At 33.4% G+C, this 23,911-nt stretch overlaps 2 protein-coding genes across 2 annotated transcripts; both read right to left on the reverse strand.

Annotated features, from left to right (window-relative positions):
- Positions 1 to 8,157: 8,157 nt before the first annotated feature.
- LOC107434916 (disease resistance protein RPV1-like) lies at positions 8,158 to 12,972 on the reverse strand. The gene is made up of 4 exons (XM_016046433.4): positions 12,175 to 12,972; positions 10,370 to 11,477; positions 9,777 to 10,067; positions 8,158 to 9,676 (listed from the first exon to the last, which is right to left on the reverse strand). Exons 1-4 carry the CDS (start codon positions 12,657 to 12,659, stop codon positions 8,324 to 8,326), a joined length of 3,237 nt encoding a protein of 1,078 aa, XP_015901919.3. The 5' UTR covers positions 12,660 to 12,972; the 3' UTR covers positions 8,158 to 8,323.
- A 5,558-nt stretch (positions 12,973 to 18,530) lies between these two features.
- LOC125422091 (TMV resistance protein N-like) lies at positions 18,531 to 21,271 on the reverse strand. The gene is made up of 3 exons (XM_048472546.1): positions 20,775 to 21,271; positions 19,089 to 20,199; positions 18,531 to 18,845 (listed from the first exon to the last, which is right to left on the reverse strand). Exons 1-3 carry the CDS (start codon positions 21,269 to 21,271, stop codon positions 18,531 to 18,533), a joined length of 1,923 nt encoding a protein of 640 aa, XP_048328503.1.
- Between the last annotated feature and the right edge of the window lie 2,640 nt (positions 21,272 to 23,911).

A 23,911-nucleotide genomic window follows, 5' to 3' on the forward strand; every position in this document is an offset into this window, starting at 1 on the left:
TTGAAATGTATTTTCTTAGGTTACCCTCAGGTATACCTGGCAATTCGGGTTGGTGGGTCGTGTTCGTGTCAACCCGTTTAATAATCGTGTCAAAAATGTCTAACCCGAATACGACCCATTTATTAATCGTGTCAGGTACCTAAAACACTAACCCGACCTGTTTATAAACAGGTCAACACGACACGACCCGTTTAACACGATTATTTTAACGGGTCGTGTTGACCTATTAACCCATTAACCTAAAATTGACCTATTAACCCGAAAACTAACCTATTAACCCGTTAACCCAAAAATTAACCTATTAATCCGAAAAAAAATTTTATTTTTTTTTATTTTTATGTTTTTGTTTTATTAAAAATGTATTTTTTGTTTTTAAAAAATTAGTAATAGAAAATTATTTATTTAAAATTTTTAATTTATAATATTTTTTAGTTATTAAATATTATATTAGTGATAAAATATTAATTTAAAATTAAATTTAAATGGGTTGTAATAGGTATATAATCGTGTCGGGTTGAAACTGATACGTTTAATAAATGGGTCGTAACGGGTCAATTTCGAGTTAAACAGGTTAACCCGAAAATGACACGATTAATAATCGTGTTAAACGGGTTGACCCGAACCCATTTATAATAAACCCAAACTCATTTATTCCGTGTCGTTTTCGAGTCGTGTCGCCGTGTCATGATCCAAATTGTCAGGTCTACCCTCAGGGAATTAAAGGCTATAGGCTTTGGGATAGAGAGAGTAGAGGTTTTAAAGTTATTATTAGCAGAGATGTCATTTTTGATGAAAACTCTATGCCTTGCAAAGATACTAACAGTGCAGGTGATGAAATGAGCAACAAAGTGGAGACACGAAGTGTAAGTCTGTTTCCTGAAGTAGAAAACCAAGACAGTGAAGGCTTTGTGGGAAGGTCAACTTCAGAAGGAATAGAAGAACCTGAAAAAGGTGAGGAACCAGAAAAATCAACACCTGCACAATCTGAGGCAGATTCTGAAGATGATCACACTCAACAGCAGTCACCAAGTACAAGAAATAAGAACATAGCATCACCTGGCTATTTGCTAACAAGAGATAGAGCTAAGAGGACAGTGAAACCTAACAGGAAGTACAATTATGCAGACTGCATTGCTTATGCCTTGGTGGCATATGAAGAACTTACTGACAATGAGCCAAGGAGTTACAAAGAAGCAGTAAATTCTAAGGAGTCAGCAAAATGGAAAGAGGCCATGAAGGAGGAAATGGAATCTCTCCATAAGAACAGAACTTGGGACTTAGTACCAACACCAACAAATCAAAGAGTTGCAGATTGTAAATGGATCTACAAGGTCAAAGAAGGTATGTCCAAATCTGAACCAGTGAGGTTTAAGGCCAGATTAGTGGCCAAGGGATTTACTCAGGTGGAAGGGATAGACTACAATGAGGTTTTTTCACCTATTGTGAAGTATACAAGTATAAGAGTCATGTTGGCATTAGTGACTCATTTCGAATGTGAATTAGAACAACTGGATGTCAAGACTGCCTTTCTTCATGGTGAATTGGAAGAAACAATATATATGAAGCAGCCTGAAGGTTTTGAAATTAAAGGAAAAGGTGGAGATTTGGTGTGCTTGCTTAAAAAGTCACTGTATGGACTTAAGCAATCACCAAGGCAGTGGTATAAACGTTTTGACTCATTTGTGGTGAAATCTGGTTTTGAAAGAAGTGATTTTGATAGCTGTTTATACTTTAAAGATCCTATGACAGATAAGGCAGTGTATCTACTGTTATATATAGATGATATGCTTCTAGCTGGACCAAATGGCAGAATTATACAAGTTGTGAAGAACTTATTAAAATCAGAGTTTGAGATGAAGGATCTTGGACCAGCTAAGAAGATTTTGGGCATTGAGATAGTGAGAAACAGGTCAAGATGTGAAATGAAGTTGATACAATCTTCATATATAAAGAAGGTAGTTTCAAGGTTTTCAATGGAAGGTGCAAAACCTGCAAGTGTACCTCTTGGTGGACATTTCAAATTGTCAAGTAAACAATGCCCATCAACTGAGCAGGAGAAGGAAGACATGATAGCAGTTCCTTATACTAATGCTGTGGGCTCAGTGATGTATGTTATGATTCTAACTAGGCCTGATCTAGCTCATGCAATTAGTGTTTTGAGCAGATTTATGGCAAATCCTGGCCGAGGTCATTGGGAAGCTTTAAAATGGCTTCTAAGGTATTTGAAGCATACAGCAAATGAAGGGTTGATTTATAAGAAGGATTCAAGTGAAGTGGAGCTTAATGGATATCTAGATTCTGATTATGCAGGAGATAGGGACAAGAGAAGATCCATGTCCTCTTATGCATTTACCTTGTGTGGAAATTGCATAAGTTGGAAATCTCAGTTGCAGCCTGTGGTGGCCTTGTCAACTACTGAATCAGAATATATGGCAGCAACTGAGGCTGCAAAAGAAGCCATTTGGCTTAAAGGGTTACTGACAGAGCTTAAAGTACTCAAACAGGAGGTCACTTTGTACTCAGATAGTCAAAGTGCAATCCATTTATGTAAAAATCCAGTTTTTCATGAGAGATCTAAGCACATTCAAGTTAGATATCATTTCATTCGAGATTTGACAGCTCAGAAAGTAGTCAGATTGGAGAAGATTCCTACAGAGTTTAATCCTTCAGATATGGGAACAAAAGTGCTCACTGTTGGCAAGTTTAATACTTGCAAGAACCTGCTTCGAATAGGAGCAGGCTGACCAATTTGTGAAGAATTTTGCTGAGATGGTGATGAGCTTCTGTGTTTGGTTGAATTTGTGGATTAGGTGGAGATATGTGAAGATATAATCCACAAATGCATCTTGCAAAGATCTGGTATATGCATGAGGTCAACGCTTGGAGAAGACTCGAGCTAATTCAATGGATAAATCTCAGAAGAGCAAAACGCATCGTTTCATTTACTTGAAAATAAAGAAGGGCAAAGCAGTCATTTCTAGCATACTGTAACAGAATAACCACAAGCTACGTGTCTTAATCTGAGTGAGTCTTCATAATAAGTTAGACGACGTCGTTTTGAAGCTGGTGTGTAATATATATGCATAGAACTCTTCCTCTTCGAGTGAAAAAACAGATAACAGAAATAACAGTCTTTCTTCAAGCTTGTGAACAAGAGAGGAGCTCCAAGATTCTGATTTACCTTTCTTCAATTGTATTCTTTTCTAAGTGAGAAACCATCTCTAAGTGAGATTGAGTGATTGTATAAGTTGAAAGGGTGTAGAAAGGGCTTCGGGTTTTGTGAGTATGATTTCTATGTGAAAACCTGTTTGTATACAAGAGGTGATAGTTTGTGTAACTACTGCAAGATCAATAAGAGACCAGAAGCTCTCACCGGAGCAACGAGGACATAGGTCATCTTGATCGAACCTCGATAAGTTGTGTTGTGTTTGTTTTGTTCTGATTATCTAACACATATAAGAACAGTGATTTGAGTTACGGACTTTTTCATTTTAATGGTTGCCTCATTATGGCTTGTATAGACTTTTTGAAAGGTTTCCAAATCCTCATCTTCAATCCAGTCTTCATTAACTTCCATATCTTGGGTCCTTGACCTTCAGCAGTGTCTCTGTTCATCAAGTTAGGTGGCCATCTAAATTTATCATCATATTCATGTTCATACAAATCCCTGCTCAACATGGGTTACCATTTAAATTGGGCTTGGTATAAGAAAGCATTAAAAAAAAGCGAAACCCATCCACTTACAGTTGCACCAATCCGGATCTAGTCGTAAATTTATGGAGGGCTTGAAACTTGTACGAGTGAACCAAGATGGAATTTCATTTCCAGGAAAAATAAAATTAAATACGAAGCAGGATTTATTCCGAAGGCGTCTTTTCAGTAATGTAAATGCTGCCCTTTCGCAGCTTTGCCTTGTTGCCAATTTCAAGCGTCCCACGCAATTTAAAGAGCATGCCAAGTTGCGTTGCTTGTTCATTAATGCATCAAGAAACGTGTCCAATGAAGAACAGTACTCGAGAAGAACCTTTCGTAGACCAGGAGGAAGCTCTGGCCCCAACGATTCTAGATTTCTACAGAAGATTAAATTCAGAACATCAAGCTTGGATAGTTTATTGAAACTGACAGGTAGGCGAGAAAAATCATTATTGCTAAGGTTTAAAATTTCCAAAGAAACTAAGCACCCAAAATTTTCAGGAAATGCTCCATTCCCAAGACCGCAGCTGCTTAGTTCCAACTTTTTCAAAGAGAAAAGACCAGCTGATGATGAGAGACCTTTTCCAACAATGATATTCATCATATTGTTCCATTGTTGTCCTCCGCTCCAAGATGGTGTTTTAAGGTTCTCAAGAAGTGCAATGGAAGATGGTAGATCCCTGTCTTCTATAGAAATGCCCCCCCAAATTAAGCCCCTCTAAACTGTTTAAAAGCCCCAAGTCCTCTGGTAAGTGGGTAACGCTTACACAACCTTCGACGTTTAGAAATTTGAGTGATTTTAGACCAACCATGCTTGTTGGAAGATTTTGTAGACCAATGCAACCTTTCAAGTTCAAGATGGTAAGCCTTTCAAGAAGTGTAAGGGATGGGTGAATCTCCACTAGATTCACACAACCTTCAAGAGTCAACCGCTCTAGATTGGGAACCACCCCGAAGTCTTCAAACTTTCTTAAATTTGTTGAATGACGTAAGACAATTGTTTTCAAATTGTTTAAGTTATATAGAAAAGAGAAACAAATTTAGTTTTTTGGTCCTACAAAATATATATTTTCCGAAAAAGATTAGCAAAGAACAAGAAATTCTAATGGTACTTACCTTGATAGGGTTGTTCCAAAGCTTACACAATTTTCTATTCTCTATTTCGGAAACAATGTTTCGAAAACAGAAAATAAAAAACAGAAAACATGACCGAACAGGCCTTTAGTCTCTTAAGATCTGGTCTTATATTTGATTTATTTTGAATTTGTTATATCCATTTCCTTGTTATTTGTTATATCTGTTTCTTTGTTGTTAACCACTCTGCGAAAAATGGAGTACTGCTTTCCTGATTTTTATGGAATGTTTTTATCTGTGTAAGCTATTTAAGCTATGACTTGAGAAATAAAAAGTGAACATTAACCAAAAGAATATAACCCTTCCTCTCTGATCTCCTCCATCGAAATTAGCTTCTCATCATTGGTATCAGAGATACTTACCACCTTTTCTCTCTCTACTCTTTTTCTCTCTCTAGACTCTTTCTTCCCTCTCTGTTTGGCTCTGTTTTTACTGCCCAAAAACAGGGGCTTACTTACATTCACACAAAGCTCTCATCAAATTCCCTTAAATTTGTAGCAATAATATTATGAATTTTTATAGTTTTTTTAAATTATACAATTCCATGCTACTACAATAAGTTGTTAATTTAAAAAAAAAAACGATATTAGATTAAATAATACTTTTATTGTTAAAATTTAATTGTGAACCGTAAATGTTACTCCTCAAAAAAAAAAAAAAAAAAAAAAAAGGAAAATCATACCTTCAAATAATAGGATGCCGAGAATACAAATATTAAAATGAAGTAAAAATTGTAAAATTATAGGTACCAAGTGTAAATCATTTTTCTTCAAAAGAGAAAAGAAAAAGAGAAAAAAGATAAGAGTAAATCATTAAAGCATGTTTAAGAAAATAACAAGGGAATACGAGAAAATATTAAACATGCAAATAATTATATTAATCTGTCTTAAAATTGAGGATAAATTTTCTTTAATGAAATATGTAAAATCAATTTTCCATGGAATCTAGAATAAGCATTTTCTTCTTTTTTGGAAGAACAATCACTTTCCTAAGTTATGAGAACTTGACTCCCAATAGACACATAATTTCATACTCTTGAAAATCATCCATAAACACAAAAAGTCAACTTTTAAACAGCAAATATATACATTTTAAGTTTTTTATTTTTATTTTTTTTATCTCCTTGACTTTTGATGAAAATACATTAACCCGAACTACAAAGGGAATAAGCTGCTGTCTCAGAACTACAGAAAATATTATTAAAAAGACAAAGCTTGGTCCCCTGCTTCAAGACTGTTTGAGTTGGAAAACACAGTTTATGTGGGAGAATTAAAGGTTTGAGCAACATGTGAGAGAACATTATGTATAATCAATCATAAATAATATATTCAGCAGAAATTTGAATAAAAAGTAATTTGAGATTGAATTTTAGAAGCATTGGGTCCAGGATGTTTAATATGTAGTCAGAAAATATCTATTTTATCTGTCTCATCTGCTCTTCTCATCAAGTAGAACATACTTGCAATAAAATGATATGATAAAAACAAAGGTTTCAACATAACTAATTGGACAGTATTCCAAAATATTTGAAACCTTTGTTGGCCATTTTTCCACAATATTAGCACAAACACATGGCTTTGATTTTTCTCCCATAGTTGGGTGGAGTTATGTGATTGATTCATATTTTGGATTTGGTCTTGTATGGTTTCAATGGAGATTGTCATTTGACTTTCTTGCGGTGTTCGAATTCTGTAGAAATTATTTTGCATTGGTTGATTTCTGATTTTTCTGCGTTGGGAAAACAGGTTTTTATTTATTTATTTATTTATTTATTTATAATTTATAATTTTATTTTAAAGAAACGAAAACGAAAAGGATTTATCTCATTTAGTGGGTTATCATTCTTTTTATTTTATTTATTATTATTATTTTTTTGGTGTTAGTAAGGCTGCAGTCCTTGTGTTTTATTCTACTAATTAGTGATTTTTAATGATATTGAGTAAGGTTAATTTGCTTCTCATTGTTCTGCTTGCTCAAAGCATAATTATGAAATTGGGTTGTAATTTTGCAAGCTTACTTTATGGCTTATGTAAATTGATGGAATATTTGAACAAATTAACCACGGTGTGTGTATTCATTTATTTTATTATAATCATATAATGAATTACTTGTATGTTTATGAAATCATAAAAGCATTCATTTGTGCTTTACTAACTAGGAAAATGTTTTCAAGTTGCTCCATTTAGTGTAAAATCTGGAATTGTGTATTTATTTATTTAAAATCAATATGCTTATTGTTTTGCAATCAACTTGAAGTTATATTATTAAACACTAATAATATTGATATAGTACTTCCTAGATGGACTCTTTCCAATGATCACCTTTTCCTTTAATTATTATTATTATTATTTATTTTTGGCTTTTAGCAAATTCTTGTTATTGTCTAATTTGTGATTTCATTCTCACTTATTTATTTATTTATTTTCTCTTTTCACAATGGAATTGTGTAGGTAAGATTCAAAGTCCAAGATGGATTGTAAAATGTTATGCCCACAATTGGTCCAAGATAGAGGGCAATTTTTATAAGAGTGTGCTTTCTTTGATGGTTTTGCAATTTACTTCTACAATAATGTAAGTAACAAAAAAAGAAAAAAAAACACATTTCAGTAATGTTGCTTTCTGAAATCTTTTTGTTTGTTATTGTTATTTATTTATTTATTTTTTTAATAATATTGTTTCTTTTCTACACACTATTTTTATATGCTCATTTATTATTTTACATTTTCCTATGCATTGCTATCATTATATGTCAATTTAAAAAGTGCTGTTGGAATGATTTTATAAGTGTCATTCTTTATTTTTGAATTATCAACAAAAAAACTCTATATTTTTTAAAAGTTTTTAGCATGCTATTTATAACAGAAAATATGCTCTTTTGAAATAAAAAATATTATTACAGATACTCCCAAATCCATTTTCTCCTTCAAATATTATATTAATTTATTTTAGTGTAGTATAAGTTTCCATGCCAATATCATAATACTTTATCTTTCAAATATTATATTAATTTATTTTAATGAGTTCTTACTATGCTCTTAGAGTCTACGGTACCAAATTTTCTAAGCTGCCGTCCATTATACCTAAGCTGTGTAGACTCTGGCAATTTTGATTAGTTGGACAAATTACTATAAAAAGTAATTCTCTGTTCTTACTTGTATCAGTCAAATTAATTCAAGTTTATAATTTTCGGATACTTGATAGACCTTGCCATGGTACAAATATAGCTCGAAAGTGATTGGATGTTGTACTGTTTTAAGCTCAACCCTGTTTCACAAAAATTCTCCTCTCTGTTTATTCAATTGCATAAAAAGAAATAGAGATAAAACAAAATAAAATAAAAGGGAATGCCCATGCAGCATTGTTATTTAAAAACAGTTAAAATGCAATATCTGCACGTAACACAAGCAAAATTGACAATAACTATATTAAGCTACAACCAAAATTAAAATATAATTTATATATACAAGGTGGAGTAATTTTTATTTTTTTTTTCTCCTCATCCTTCAAGAGGATATTCGATGTCGTTGCTGAAAATTGGGTTCATATCTTCTATGTCTTGCTCATACACCAAACGGACACCACACGATCTAACGAGCTTGTTTGAATATGTTTTACCATCCAAGTCTTTTGTTGTAAATGAAAACGTTAGCCGACTGCAGTTGTTTAACCACTCTTGATTGACCGGGATCATTTCACGAGGCAGATACGCTATCCAAAGGTGATCCACTGGGGAATCAACCGCTGAGACCACGTTTCCTTTATAAGTGGGCACTTGTCCAAATCCACATACAGGGCCCTCTTCATGATCAATCATTACATCAAACCCAAAACTTGGGCTTGCTATAAGAAAGCATGAAAAAAGAGCAAAACCCATCCACTTACGGTTGCACCAATTCGGATCTAGTTGTAAATTTATGGAGGGCTCGAAACTTGTCTGAGTGAACCAAGATGGAATTTCATTTCCAGGAAGAATAAAATTAAATACGACGCAGGATTTATTCTGAAGGCGTCTTTTAAGTAATGTAAATGCTGCCCTTTCGCTGCTCTGCCTTGTTGCCAATTTCAAGCATCCCACGCAATTTAAAGAGCACGCCAAGTTGTATTGCTTGTTCATTAATGCATCAAGAAACGTGTCCAATGAAGAACAGTACTCGAGAAGAACCTTTCGTAGACCAGGAGGAAGCTCTGGCCCCAACGATTGTAGATCTCTACAGTAGCTTAATTTCAGAATATCAAGCTTGGATAGTTTATTGAAACTGACAGGTAGGCGAGAAAAATCATTATTGCTAAGGTTTAAAACTTCCAAAGAAACTAAGCACCCAAAATTTTCAGGAAATGCTCCATTCCCAAGACCGCAGCTGCTTAGTTCCAACTTTTTCAAAGAGAAAAGACCAGCTGATGATGAGAGATCTTTTCCAACAATGATATTCATCATATTGTTCCATTGTCGTCCTCCGCTCCAAGATAGTGTTTTAAGGTTCTCAAGAAGTGCAATGGAAGATGGTAGATCCCTGTCTTCTACAGAAATGCCTCCCAAATTAAGCCCCTCTAAACTATTTAAAAGCCCCAAGTCCTCTGGTAAGTGGGTAAGGCTTACACAACCTTCAAGGTTTAGAAAATTGAGAGATTTTAGACCAACCATGCTTGTTGGAAGATTTTGTAGACCAATGCAACCTTTCAAGTTCAAGATGGTAAGCCTTTCAAGAAGTGTAAGGGATGGGTGAATCTCCACTAGATTCACACAACCTTCAAGAATCAACCGCTCTAGATTGGGAACCACCCCGAAGTCTTCAAACTTTCTTAAATTTGTTGAATGACGTAAGACAATTGTTTTCAACTTGTTTAAAGGCTGTTGTAAAAGAGAAACAAATTTACTTATTTCATCCTACAATATATATATATTTTCCGAAACAGATTAGCAAAGAACAAGAAATTCTAATGGTACTTACCTTGATAGGGTTGTTCCAAAGGTGTTTGCTCAACCACAACTTCAATTCAACAAGTCCACCTCGTTGGAAAAAATTTGATGGCAAATATTTGGCAGGAAATACATGCCACTGAAGGCATCGTAACTCTTTAGAAAGATATCCAATATTCAGTGTGTGACAATCTCTCATTTCCAAGGCAAGATTATGAAGAATGAGCAATCTTAACTTCTTCATGTTTGAGAAGGCTTCAAAATTGCAAATCAATTTTTTTGGTTCTACAGGACAGCATACTATGGCTTCCACTTTTGTTCCCTAATAGTTAAGATTAAAACATACAAGTGAAACATAATATGTAAAAGGTTGTGTATAATGTACAGCAAAATGCACATAAAGACTGTATATATATATATATATATTTAATTTATAAAAACACGAAATGAAAAGATTTAAATGAACAATATATTGCTATTCGCTCAAAAAAAATTGTTAAAACGAACGAGGAGATAAAAATATAATAGCCTCAAAATTACAACATACTGAATTTATGAAACTGAAATATTATGAAATGCAAATGCCAAAAACCATGATTTTAATTATATGAGAAAACCTCTTACCGTGTTATGCTCTAAAACATGACATAAATCATCATAATCCCATATTCTACTGCATCCTCCGGATTCGTTGCGAGATTTTTCCCGAACAATTTCCTTTCCCATCTCTTGCAGTAAGTCATGCATCCGAAGATCACCATACTTGTCAACATTTAGGAGAGATTTATCAATGAGAACTCTTATACCGATTTCTGGATAGAAACCGCAATCACCCATAATTTGTATGACATAATCTTTAGAAAGTCCTTCAAAGAAGCATGCAATATCTAGGAAAATACTTTTCTCTGTTTCCTCAAGTCCATCAAAACTGATTTGAAGTACTTTCATAACCTCCTTATTTGGATACTCCTTCAGCCTATCCAAAGCACTTTCCCATTGATTTACATTTTTTCCACATAAAAAGGAACCTAGTACTTCTAAAGCTAATGGAAGACCGTCAGCATAAGCTATCACTTGTTTAGACAACTTCTCATATTCCTTTGACGGATGAGTACTTTTGAAGGCTTTGTGAGAAAAAAGTTGAAGACCTTCACTATAATTCAATTCCTCAACTCTATATATTTTACACTCTATATATGTACTTAGAAGCAAACTTTCATCTCTAGTAGTTACAATTATTCTACTTCGAGAGCCAAACCAATTTCTTTTCCCGGCTAATGCTTTTAGCTGGTCTAATTTGTCAACATCATCGAGGACAACAAGTACTTTCTTATGGCATAACCTACTTCTTATCATGTCCATTCCTTTATGAATATCTCTTACTTTTGTAGGAAAACCATTTAGAATATCTGAAAGGAGAAGATTTTGCAAATACACAAGACAATTTTCCTTCTTTTCACAAACTTCTCTAACATTTGCAAGGAAGCTGCAACCTTCAAATTGAGAAGACATCCTATAATAATAAGCTTTGGCAAGAGCTGTCTTCCCAATTCCTCCCAACCCACAAATTCCAATAAAGTGAACATTATCCAATGATGAAGTACAAACACAAACATTTAATTTCTCCAGACGTGAATCCATACCAAAAAGGTCCTCTGAAATGTTTAACTGTGCAACACCAAGTTTATTTGATACCTCTACGATAAAGTCTTCTGTAAATTTTGCTTCATTCCTTGGAAATTCAAACATGGAAACTATAGTAAGTGAAAGTATAGCATTAAGTTTATAATGTAATTTATCTACTTAAATAAAATTGTATATATTTGTACAAAATTTTGTATTTTGTTAATTATCTCTCATATTATAATGGGAGACATGCACGGTAACATGGAAAATGCAACAGGCCCCTTATCACTTCACCATAGGAACTTTTGATTATGTATTAAGGTAATTAACACTGTAACACTTGTCACCTTAAGACTAAATTATTTATATGTTTATCCATGTATAAAAACAAAAATTGCATTTACAACAATAGATAAGGCGGAATTATCAATTAGTCAAACCATGTATTTGAAGTTTAGCTGGATTAATCGACCATATATATATATATATATATATATATATATATGTATAAATATGTTTAGGAATTGAAATTCTTACAAAAGAAAAATATAAATATAAGAAGATATAAGTTTAAATGTGTTTTTTTTTAATGATAATATACATATATATATATATATATATATATATTTATGTATGTGTGTGTAAATAATTTCTGTTAATGCATCCCTCCAACTTTATATATATATATATATATATGAACATGTATATGTATGTGTTTTCTTGTTTCAAAACTCAATCATAGATCAGAAAGGAAAAAAGGGAAAGACATAGATAAAAGAAAAGGACAAGTATATATTGCCTACCCATCATGTAAAGCATATCCAGCAAGACAAGCAACTTGTGTTAAAGCATTCCTCCATCTATGCACCTTTTGACTAAAATCTTGTTCATATCTCTGGAATGGTTCTCCAAAACTTCCAATCTGGTTCCGTACATGAGATGGATCCACATGGTAGAAAATTGGCAGAACAATCTGTTTATAGGCCTCCCTACATTCAAGAATCTTGACAAGTTCGTCCAAACACCAACTCGAAGAAGCATAGTTTTCCGACAGAATGATGACCGAACAGCGTGACTTTTCGATGGCTTTCAACAATTCTGGGGAAATGGATTTGCCTCTCTCAAGTTTATCATCGTCTAAGAAGGTGTAGATTCCTTTCTTACAAAGAGCTGCACAGAGATGACTTGTAAAATTGTTGCGGGTGTCTTCACCCCTAAAACTCAGAAACACATCATATTCTGTTCTACGGGAAGAAGAAGAAGAAAAAGCAAAGTAAGATCTTTTCATAGTTGCAAGTGGAAGGGATGATAAGAATATAGCTCAAAGGGCCTATATAATTATCAGAGAGGTCAGATTTGTTCAGTAATCGGACTAAGAAGAAGGAATGCAAATTAGTAACACCTACATATAAAATTAAGCTAAGATCTGCCCATAGAATTCCATTCCAGCTTTGCGCGTTTCTAGGTTTACTTTATCCAAGGACTACACATTGTGTGGGAACCTTCCCGGAAACAAGGAAAAAATAATAAAAATGAAAACAAATGAAAAAGTAAGGAAGCGTGTTTGGTCCTTTACTGCCTGGAAATTAGGTACTCTGTTTTCCTTTTCCGGCCTTCAATAGACCCCAGTGGGACCCTCATAGCAGGTTCGACAAATTAGCTAGCTGTTTGACAAGTTCTTGTTTGGTCTGACTTGATTCTACATAATTATTATTTGCACAATCTATAGGCTTTTACCAACAAAAGTGTACATTTTTAAAATCCTCTGTTTTAGTTACATAATTACCTCTCAAGAGACTACCTGATGGTATCTTTTGAGTGATGCAAATGATGTCTATTTGCTACCTTGCCTCCTTACCAATTTAGTGCAGTTCAAACAAGTGGCAGACCACCTCAAGTTGCAATATTGGTTGTTCAAAGGATCAAGAAACGTTTCCAATGAAGTACATTCATCAACCCTTGCCATTTCTAAGCTAGGTGGAAGCTGATACGGTCCCAATGATTTTGGATTGAAACAAGACGTCAAATCAAGAATCCTAAGCTTGGAAAGTTGATTCGCACTGGCATGTAGGCTAGAAAAATAGTTTTGGCTGAGGTTTAACTCTTCTAAAGAACTTAAAGCAACCAAAAAATCTTCAGGAATTGCTCCATCCTCAAGACTGTAAATGACTTAGATCCAATTTTTTTCAACGAACAAAGACAACCTGAGATGGGACCTTTGCCAACAATATTGTTGGTATTGGTAATATTTTTCCACGGTCGTGATTGTAAAATTTCCAGAATAAGGTACTGAAAATCCATTCTGAAAATATAGTATCTTGAGGTTCTTTAGAAATGCAATGGAATATGGCAGCTCTGTTACACAAGTATGGCCGAGATGAAGCTCCTCCAAACAATTTAAATGCCCCAAGTCCCATTGTAATTTGCGTAGCCTTTTGCAAGAAGAAAGTTCGTAGGATATACCACATAGGATGTCTTCATTATAAAGTTCGTCAAGTTGTATATGTATGTCTATATGTATGTTATTCTCTATATTCGAAACTCATTAGTAGATTAGAAAGGTAAAATAGGGGCAGACACACGTACACAAAAGGAAAAGGATAACTATATATCATGTTTACCCATCATGTAAATGCCATCCAGCTAGATTGCCCAACTTTCTTCTAAAGCATCCCTCCGACTTTGCACCTTTTGTAAGCTGTCACCAAAGACTAGTCTAATACCGAAAACATCTTTTAAAGCGTCCCTCCAACTGAAAACTTTGCTTTTGCTTCCGTACATGAGATGGATCCATATATGGTAGAAAATTGGCTGAACAATCTGTTTAAGTGTCCTTCATGCACTTAAGAATCTTTACAAGTTCATCCAAACACCAAGTGGAAAAGCATAGTTTTCCGAGAGAAAGATGACCCAACAGCCTTAACTCTTTATGGCTTTCAAAAGTTCTGGAGGAATGAATTTGCCTTTCTCAAGGTGATTATTTATAGAGGTACGAATTCCTTTCTGTCGAAAATCTTTGTAGAGATTACCTATAATATTGTTGCGGATATCTTCACCTCTAAAACTCAAAAATGCATCGTATGTGATTCGACGTTCAGAAGAAAAAGAATAAGCAGCAGCAGCATCAGAGATTAAAGAACAAGACCTTTCCATTTTTGCATGTGGGTGAGAGCACAAGAATAATAGAAATAGCTTAAGGGGGCCTAATTATCAGAAAGCTCATATTTGCTTAGTAATTGGAGTAGCCAAGAAGTAGGAATTCAAATAGCACCTAAAAAGGCTTAGATCTACGAACAGGATTCTTTTCCAGATTTAAGCGTTTTTCTTTTTCTTTTACCTTTTCCCTTTTTTTTATTTATTTTTTTTTTTGGGGCACTATTTTCCATTGATTGGTCAATTATTGGCACAACATTCAAATTTATAAATTCGAAGAAAATAATATAATCCCCTTAACTCATAAGATGCTAGTTATATCAATCCCTCGTGCAGCCTGCTGTTTTAGAACAGAAAATCAGTAGACAGAATTTATTGAAGTAGCGTCCCATGTGGAATGTTAAAAAAAAGCCTGAAAGTCCAAAGCCCAATCAAATCCGTCCCAAAAAATTCCGCTTAAGTTCAGTCCAAATTCGATTTGGTCCAAGTCCGACTCGGAGTCTATCCAATTTCTATTTGAGTTGGATTGGATCGAAATCTAGATCAATCAGCTAACCCAATATAATTTTATAATTTTTATTCAATACATTATAAATATTTATTATATGTTCATTTGTATTTATTGATGATTTGTTATAAAATAAAATAATTTATTAAAAGTATTTCTATATCCATCAAATTTATTAACCAAATATTTAAAATCCAATGATAATATATATATATATATATATATATATATATATATATATATATATATATATAAATATTAATAGCTAATGGCTTGCATTATTCATTGGGTTTGTATTCCATGATTTTAAGATATTTAATAATATATAAACCACTGATAAAATAGTTACATTATTTGATATAAAAAAAATTAATTAATAAATTTGGTACTTGTAGCATTTATTTTTTGAGCTATTATTTTTATTTAATTATTATAAAGATAAATTAAGTAAAATAAAAATATTTTTTAAATCAAATTTTAAAACCATAGGAAAAATAAAAGTTAAATTTTGAGTTTTAAATTTGAGTTTAAGTTTAAGCTTCAAATTTGAAATTCGAGCTCGATACTCAAGCCATGAAGCCCAAATGGATATTCAATTGGATATCAAATTTTAAATTTGGTAGATTATTTTGGACCGAATATTTTAAACTTGATAGATTGATCCAGTCTGATCGGGTCTGAATTCTCTCTCTATCCTAAAAAAGGCTAATCCAAACTGACCCAAATCCAGATTTTTAGGTTGGAGCCAGATTGAGCTGTCCGAATTTACACCCCCTAAAAATCAGCTCCTAGTAATAGATGCACTTTCATGCACTCCTTCATGATATATTTCTGCAATGAAATCTGTTCCATACTTCTGACTAATAGTTTAGCATTTGTGCATATTTTAAGCATTTGCTTAGTATCTTATTCTGTCTCTTTTTGTGGATAAATGACATTATTAATTGAACCATATATACATATATATGATAAAGTTCAGGTAAGGATGACCAGATTTTTTTTTTTTTTTTAAGACCTAAATCCTAATCTGTTAAATTTGGACCAGGCTTTTTCAAAATTTTCAGCCCAAATAATAAAATTAAATAAGTCCACAAGTCCTAAAACTAACTGTGTCTATCTATCTATCTATATATATATGTGTATATATATATATATATATATAAATTCTTCATTTTCAATGAACAAAGTTATAAGAGTGAACCGACAATTTTAGGTGGTATATCAGGTACACCTTGTTTGGAATTTATGAGGTCCCTAATCATTTGATCTTCACTTCCATTCTGTTGTGGTATGGTTCAATATTGTAGAAGATGGGACACACGGTTTTACTAAATGGAAAGCCTTTAATAATCAATACGACACTTGGATATAAGCTGCGGTGAGCCGGCAATTTGAAGTTTTTATTGATATGGAGCTAATACATAGGAGATGAGAGAACATGTATAATCAATCTGAATGATATAATAAGTAGAATAAAAGTAATTTTATCCGAGTCAAATGCAGAAAACACAGAATTTACTACTAACTTCAATCAAATTCAACAGATCTCTAATTTATTGTACATGCTTTCAGACTGAAAACAAGTTTGTTAATTCATTCATCAAATCAACAGTGAAAACAGAGCAACCAAATTGCATTATACAAGTTCCTTTGTCATAAATAGATATATTTTGCGGGCCACATTAAGCTCCCATAATGGAACTCTCTAGCAACCAAAATTCACATATAAAAGCTTTTCCGTGCTTAATTAATAAAAGTTGAGCATTGAAATCACATAATAAATAAATAAGTTAAGCATGGAAAAGCAAAGCAACAAAACAATAAGAAACAACAAAAACCAAACCAGGCTCTTCGAGCAGGTTGAATTACCGCCTGATTGGTCACCTGGTTCCCCAACGTGGTATCCTGCATTGCCTTGCAACTTTGCTGGGATGGCACATTAACAAAGGAATACTTGTCCCATTTATCATCGCAATCATCATCAAATTCACTGCAGTTGGATGCAAACGGGTCCAAATCTTCTACGTCTTCCTCATATACAAAACGCATAGTACAATCTCTAATGAAAATGTTTATGCCGTCTTTTTTACCAGGTTCATAGCTAAGGAGGTCAAATGAAAACTCAATCTGACAACCCTTATTGCTCAGCCACTCTTCACGGAAGTAGATATTACGGGGCAAATACAATAACCAAAGGTGATCCACATAGAATTTTGCCTTTGCCATTTATTGGAAAATCCACACTTCCATATCCCCAATCTTGTCCATTGACTTTTAAATGACAATGCAAATTTGAGAATTCAGTGGGAAGAAACTGCACACACAAAGCGGAAACCCATCCACTTACTGTCGCAACAACTTGGATCTAGTTGGAAACTTATCCACGTCCTGAAACCTCGATAAGTGAACCAGGCTGGAATTTCTTTTCCAGCAAGAACAATATCAAATCTTGTGACTTGATAATGAGAATTCTGTAAGCATTTAAGAAGCATACCATACTCATTAACATGATCAAATACAAACACACACAAAAAATTGAACAGAGAAAGAAAAGTAGAGAGACCTGAAGGTGTCTTTTTAAGGATGCAATTGCTGTCCTTTTGCTGCCTTGCCTTCTCACCAAATCAAAGCAGCCCAAACAACTAGCACTACACTGCAAGTTGCATTCCTTCAACGGATCGAGAAATGTGTCCAATGAAGTACAGTGATCAGCCCGTACAGTTATTATGCTAGTTGGAAGCTCTGGCCCCAATGATTTTAGGTTTTTACAGTGATTCACATAAAGAAACTGGAGCTTGGATAGTTTATTGATACTGGCTGGTAGGGAAGAAAAATAGTTGTTGCTGAGTTTTAAACATTCTAAAGAAACTAAGCAGCCAAAATCTTTAGGAAATGCAATTTTTTTTCCAAGAATGCAGCCGCTTAGATCCAATTCTTCCAAAGATTTAAAACCACCTAATAAGAGACTTTTGCCACCAATGGTACTGATCAGATTTTTACATTTTCGTGATCCAAAAGGTAATCCACGACAAGATAGTGTTTTGAGATTTTTCAGAAGTACAATGGAAGATGGTATGTCTTTTACAGCAGTGAAACTCACATTAAGCTCCTCCAAACTACTTAAATGTCCGAGGTCCTCTGGTAAGTTACAAATCATCAAACAGCAGCAAAGATTAAGAACTTTGAGGGATTTCAATCCAGCCAAGCTTGGTGGAAGATTCTCTAGACTTGAGCAAAAAAATAGGTCTAGAATAGTAAGCCTTTCAAGAAATGAGATGGATGGATGAAGCTCCACAAGATTTTCACAACCTCTAACAATCAACTTTTCTAGATTTGGAAACATCCTAAAGTCCTCAAACTTGCTAAAATTTCTTCAATAACTTAGGTTAATGAGTTTCAAATGGTAGAATGGCTGTTAAATTAAAAATAAGAAAATTTTTATTTCATCAGTCAAATGCATATATATGTATATATACTTTCCAAGGAGATTAGTATAAACTATATAAGAGGATCCAATCGTACCTTGATGGGGTTTTTCCAAAGTTCGTTGATATTGCTGCGAAACAAATCCAACTCAACAAGTTCATATGGTTGGAAACTCGATGGGAAATATTCGGAAGCAAATTCATGCCAGACAAGGAACCGTAACTTATTAGCAATGTATTTAACATTCGGGGAGTGATCATCAACTGTCCGGTACGGGGAAAAATCAATATTGAGCAATCTTAGTTTCTTCATATTTGACAAGGCTTCCCAGCTCAATCTTTTCCTATCAAGAAAACGGCATACTATGGCTTCGACTTCTTCCGTTGCCTGTTTGATAAAATAATAATAATAATAATTAATAATAAGTGAAGCAAAATATAAGAGTTTATATGTACAGCTATATATATATAGCTCTCTCTCTCTCTCTCCATATATATATATATATATATATATAAACACTTTGGTTCTATATAAATGTTAAATTTTGCTACTGCCTTGTATTTTAGAGTTAGAGTCAAAGATCTCCAGTAACTAGATTATCAAAAATCATTATTTTATATTAGCACTTACCGTGTTATTCTCTAAAACATGATATAAATCGTCATTATCCCATAACCTACTTTGTCTGCCTGGTTCATTGTAGGATTTTTCTCTAACAATTTCCTTGCCCATCTCTTGCAGTAGATCATGCATCCAAAGGTCGTTATCATGGGAAACATGCAATAGAGATTTATCAATAAGAACTCTTATCCCGATTTCTGGACAGAAACCACAGCCATCCATAATTCGTATGATATAATTTTTATCAAACCCATTGAAGAAGCATGCAATGTCTAGAAAAATACTTTTCTCTGGTTTCTCAAGTCCATCAAAACTGGTTTGAAGTACTTTAACAATCTCCTTGTTTGGATACTCATATAGTCTGTCCAAAGCACTTTTCCACTCCTGTACACCTTTGCCACATAAAAAGGAACCTAATACTTCGAGAGCTAATGGAAGACCGCTGGCATAGGTTATCACTTGTTTTGACATCTCTTCATAAGCTTTTGAAGGATGAATAGTTTTGAAGGCTTTCCAAGAAAAAAGTTGAAGACCTTCATTATTATTTAGCCCCTCAACTCTATATATTATAGATTTTCTATATGCACTAGTAAGCAAACTTTCATCTCTAGTTGTTACAATTATTCTACTTCCAAAACTAAACCAGTCTCCATCTGCTAATACTTTAAGCTGATCCAATTTGTCCACATCATCAAGAACAATGAGAACTTTTTTATGACGTAGTCTATTACTTATCATGTTCATTCCTTCATGAACATCCCTTATCTTTTTAGGTAAACCATTTATAATATCTGAAAGAAGACAATTTTGCGAATACACAAGACCATTTTTCTTCTTTTCACAAACTTCTCTAACATTTGTGAGGAAACTGCTACCTTCAAATTGAGAAGATGAAGACATCCATTCATAATATGCTTTGGCAAGAGTTGTCTTGCCTATGCCACCCATTCCACAAATTCCAATAAAGCAAACATCATTCACTGATGAAGTGCAAACACAATAATTGAGTTTCTCTAATCGTGAATCTATTCCAAAGAGGTCCACTGAAATGTTTAATGGTGTAACGTCAAGTTTAGATGAAACCTCTACAATGATGTCTTGTATAAACTCTGCTTCATTCCTTCAAAGTTTAAATATAAAACTACAGTGAGTGGAAACATGACATGATTTTTGTATGTAAAAATGTAATTGATCAATGTAAATATATAAATTTCGGATTTGTTATAACCTACACTCTATATAAAGCAACAAATACTTATATTAAGTGCCAATTGTCATTTGATTAGTTTCTCTTCCTATCTTATGCACCCTCTCCAATCCTCTGTTTCACTTTCTCTCTTCAAATAGTGAGTCTCTCCTCAGGATGTCCAAAGTACAGTGAGGTTATTGATTTTTATACATGTGTTGGATTAAAACCAGGGCTCAGATTTGTTTTCCCTATATGCCGACTTCATAAACTATTTTCCCACTTATAATCAAAATCATGATATCATGATAACTTGTCACATTAGTGTACGTGATTTTCATTACAAGTTGGGAGATTGTTACCAAATTAGAGTTCTATGTGTGCATATGCATAAATATACAGTTTTGATATGGTAATGAATGCGCAAGGACCTTATGGTGAGGACATCCTATAAATGTGGCTCCATAAAAATATAAAAATGTGGGAGGAAAAGGATAAGTATTGTTTACCTATTATGTACATGCCATCCAGCTAGATTGGCAACTTCTTTTAATGCCTTCCTCCAACTTTGCACCTTTTTTAAGTCATCACTAAAAACTTGTTCATGTCTTTGGAAAGCTTCCCCAATACTTTCAGTCTGCTTCCGTACATGAGATGGATCCACATGATAGAAAATTGGTAGAACAATCTGTCCATCGTCCTTCATGCATTGAAGTATCTTGACAACTTCATCTAAACACCACGATGAAGAAGCATAGTTTCTTGAGAGAACAATGATTGAACATCTTGAATCTTTGATGGCTTTAAACAATCCTGGAGAAATGGATTTGCCTCTCTCAAGTTTATCATCATCCAAAAAGGTGTAAATTCCTTTCTGACAAAGAGCTGCATAGAGATGACTCATGAAACTGTTACGGGTTTCTTCACCTCTAAAGCTCAAAAACACATCATAATTAGCTTTACGTTTAGTGGAAGAGAAAAAAGTAGAATTAGAAGAAGAAGCCATTATAGTCTGCGTGAGAGAAGCCAAGGATGTAGCTCAAGGGCCTAATTATCAGAGCGAAAGATTTGCATAGTAACTGAACTAGGAATGCAAATATATATAGCACTTAACAGCTTTGATTATCAGGTAGCTAGCTAGGATTTTATTTTAGCTTTACCCAATTTTGACTTTTTCCATTAGTTTGTTATTTAATGTCTTACATAAGCAAAGTACGCGTGTTTAGTTAATTATTGCCCAAATACAATTAACAAACTCTAATAAACAATATAAACTCTGTTTCTCCAGATCAATTAATTTATGATAAATCCTTATCTGGGAAGCTTCCATGGAAAAAGAAAGAAAGGTTGTTAATTCATTGGTCAGCAATGAGATAAAGCAACCAGATGGAATTAATTATTTAACATCATCAACATTTTACTTAATTATTGCTCAAATCCAATTCAAAAACTCTAATAAACAATATAAACTATGTTTCTCCTGATTAATTAATTTATGACAAATCCTTATCTGGGAAGCTTCCATGGAAAATGAACGAAAGCTTGTTAATTCATTGGTCAACTATGAGATAAAGCAACCAGACGGAATTAATTATTTAACAACAACAATATTTAGAAATTGCAGAAATTGTACATACACAATTGGGTGCCTTAGTCGTCTTTGACCCAACTAGCTGCTTTTTAATTTCTTTTTTCACTTTCAATTCTTTTTATTATCATCAGTAAGACATCTATTGCTTGTAGACATATATAAGAAATTTTCAGAATATATAAGAAATTTTCAGACTTCTTTTGATTAACATTTACCAGTATATCTAAGCAAAGTTGCAATGATTTATGATTAACATGTGTCTTAATATCTTTTTAATTATGCCCTTCTGTAGATATAAACTTTCATCTCTACTTTTAGTGACAAATAGAGTTGCGAAAGCATGTTTAAATAGGATAAGTTTGTAGATTTCCTAAGGAAGATAGGATCAAGACGATTGCTAGTTAATGTGCAAGAGTATTGAGTAACTTGTTTTGAAGCTGTGAAAATGTGAGTGACAATTACTTAACAACTGTATGTCAAGGCTGGAACTAGTTGATAAATGTTGAGGTGAATAATGCCAAAATCGAAAATTAGGAAAATCACATAATAGTTTCAGGTTGAATTTGAATTAGCATTCAGTTGTTTAATATGCAGACAAAGCATATATTCCTGCTGTTTCATAATACATATTCCGTGAGAAGTATGTGGCATTGTCATATTACGTAGAAAACATATTGTTTAGTTCGCGTTTCTAAAATTAATTGCTTGAGACTTTTCGCGTTGGATGAAAAACTACTCCAGAATTTTCCAATAAGTGTCTCTTTTTTATTTTTTTTATTTTTATTTTTATTTTAGTTTTTGAAAGGATCTGTCAATATTTCTGAAACAGTAAGTTGAAAAACTTAACGAATAATTAGTTCCATTACTAGTAAGCTAACCTAAAACTTAAAAATACATCATAATTAGTTTGATTTCTAGAGGACGAAGTGACTGATGAACAAGAATTATCCATTCTTAAGTGGCAAAATGGCCAAGGATATAACTCAAAGGGACTAATTATCATGAGAGAGATATTTAGTTTCCTAGGAAAAATGGAAGTGTGTGTTTGGTTCATAGTTTCATGATATCCATTAATTTATATATTATAAATATTTGAAGCTTCAATTGATTAGGAAAAAATTAAAGCTTGTTAATTCATTGTCAGCAATGAGGTAAAGCAAGCAACCAAATCAAAATACACAAGTTCATTTGTCTGAAGAATTAGAGCATATAAACCTTAAATAATTTGTTACACAAGTTCACTTAAAAAATGTTGAACCTCCAACTTTCCTTCTCATACAATGACAGCATCGTCCAGCAAAAGGAAAGACGCTCTACTCCCCCTCCAATTCTCCATTTTCATGTTCAGTAAAATCTAAAATAATAATGATTATTAAAGTGGGCTTCAAAACAAAATGGGCTTGATATTGGGCTTGGACAATAAAAAGACCAGATTCTTTTTTCTTTTCTTTTCTCTTTTTTTTTTCCCCCCTTGCCTCATGCCGTTTTATGAGAACAAATTTCATCTTTGTGTATGGAAAGTTATCATATGGCATTTTCTAGAAGTGATTTAATTTTGACTAAAATGATTTATGTAATATCTATTTTTAATCTTATACATATTTGGTACTGGGGTGGGAAACAACATCAAAAGTAGCCAAATGAGAAATCCTAATAAAACTAGGTACTATTTTGGTTGGATATTGAAACTTCAATGCATACTCACAAACAACTTGATATCTATGATATCAAATATTCCTAGCAGTCCTGCACCCTCTAACTTTGATAGATTAGTGTTGTTTGCTAATTAATTTATTACCTAATTCTGCACATAATAAAAACAAATTTAATGTTCAATATTGGAGCTAAGATGAAAAGATGAAGTTATTTTGTAAACCTCTAATATTCCTCATTCTGCAAAAGTAATCCATATCCTCATGAGGAAATTCAATGCAATTGCAGTTTCCTTCAGCATGGTTCTGCTTAAATCTTCTATGTCTTGCTCATATACCAAACACACGCCTCAAACTCCAATGGAAATGTTGGTTGTAGCTTCTTTGGACATAGCTTATGGAT

Source organism: Ziziphus jujuba, chromosome 4, assembly GCF_031755915.1.
Source record: "Ziziphus jujuba cultivar Dongzao chromosome 4, ASM3175591v1".
Lineage (NCBI taxonomy): Eukaryota > Viridiplantae > Streptophyta > Magnoliopsida > Rosales > Rhamnaceae > Ziziphus > Ziziphus jujuba.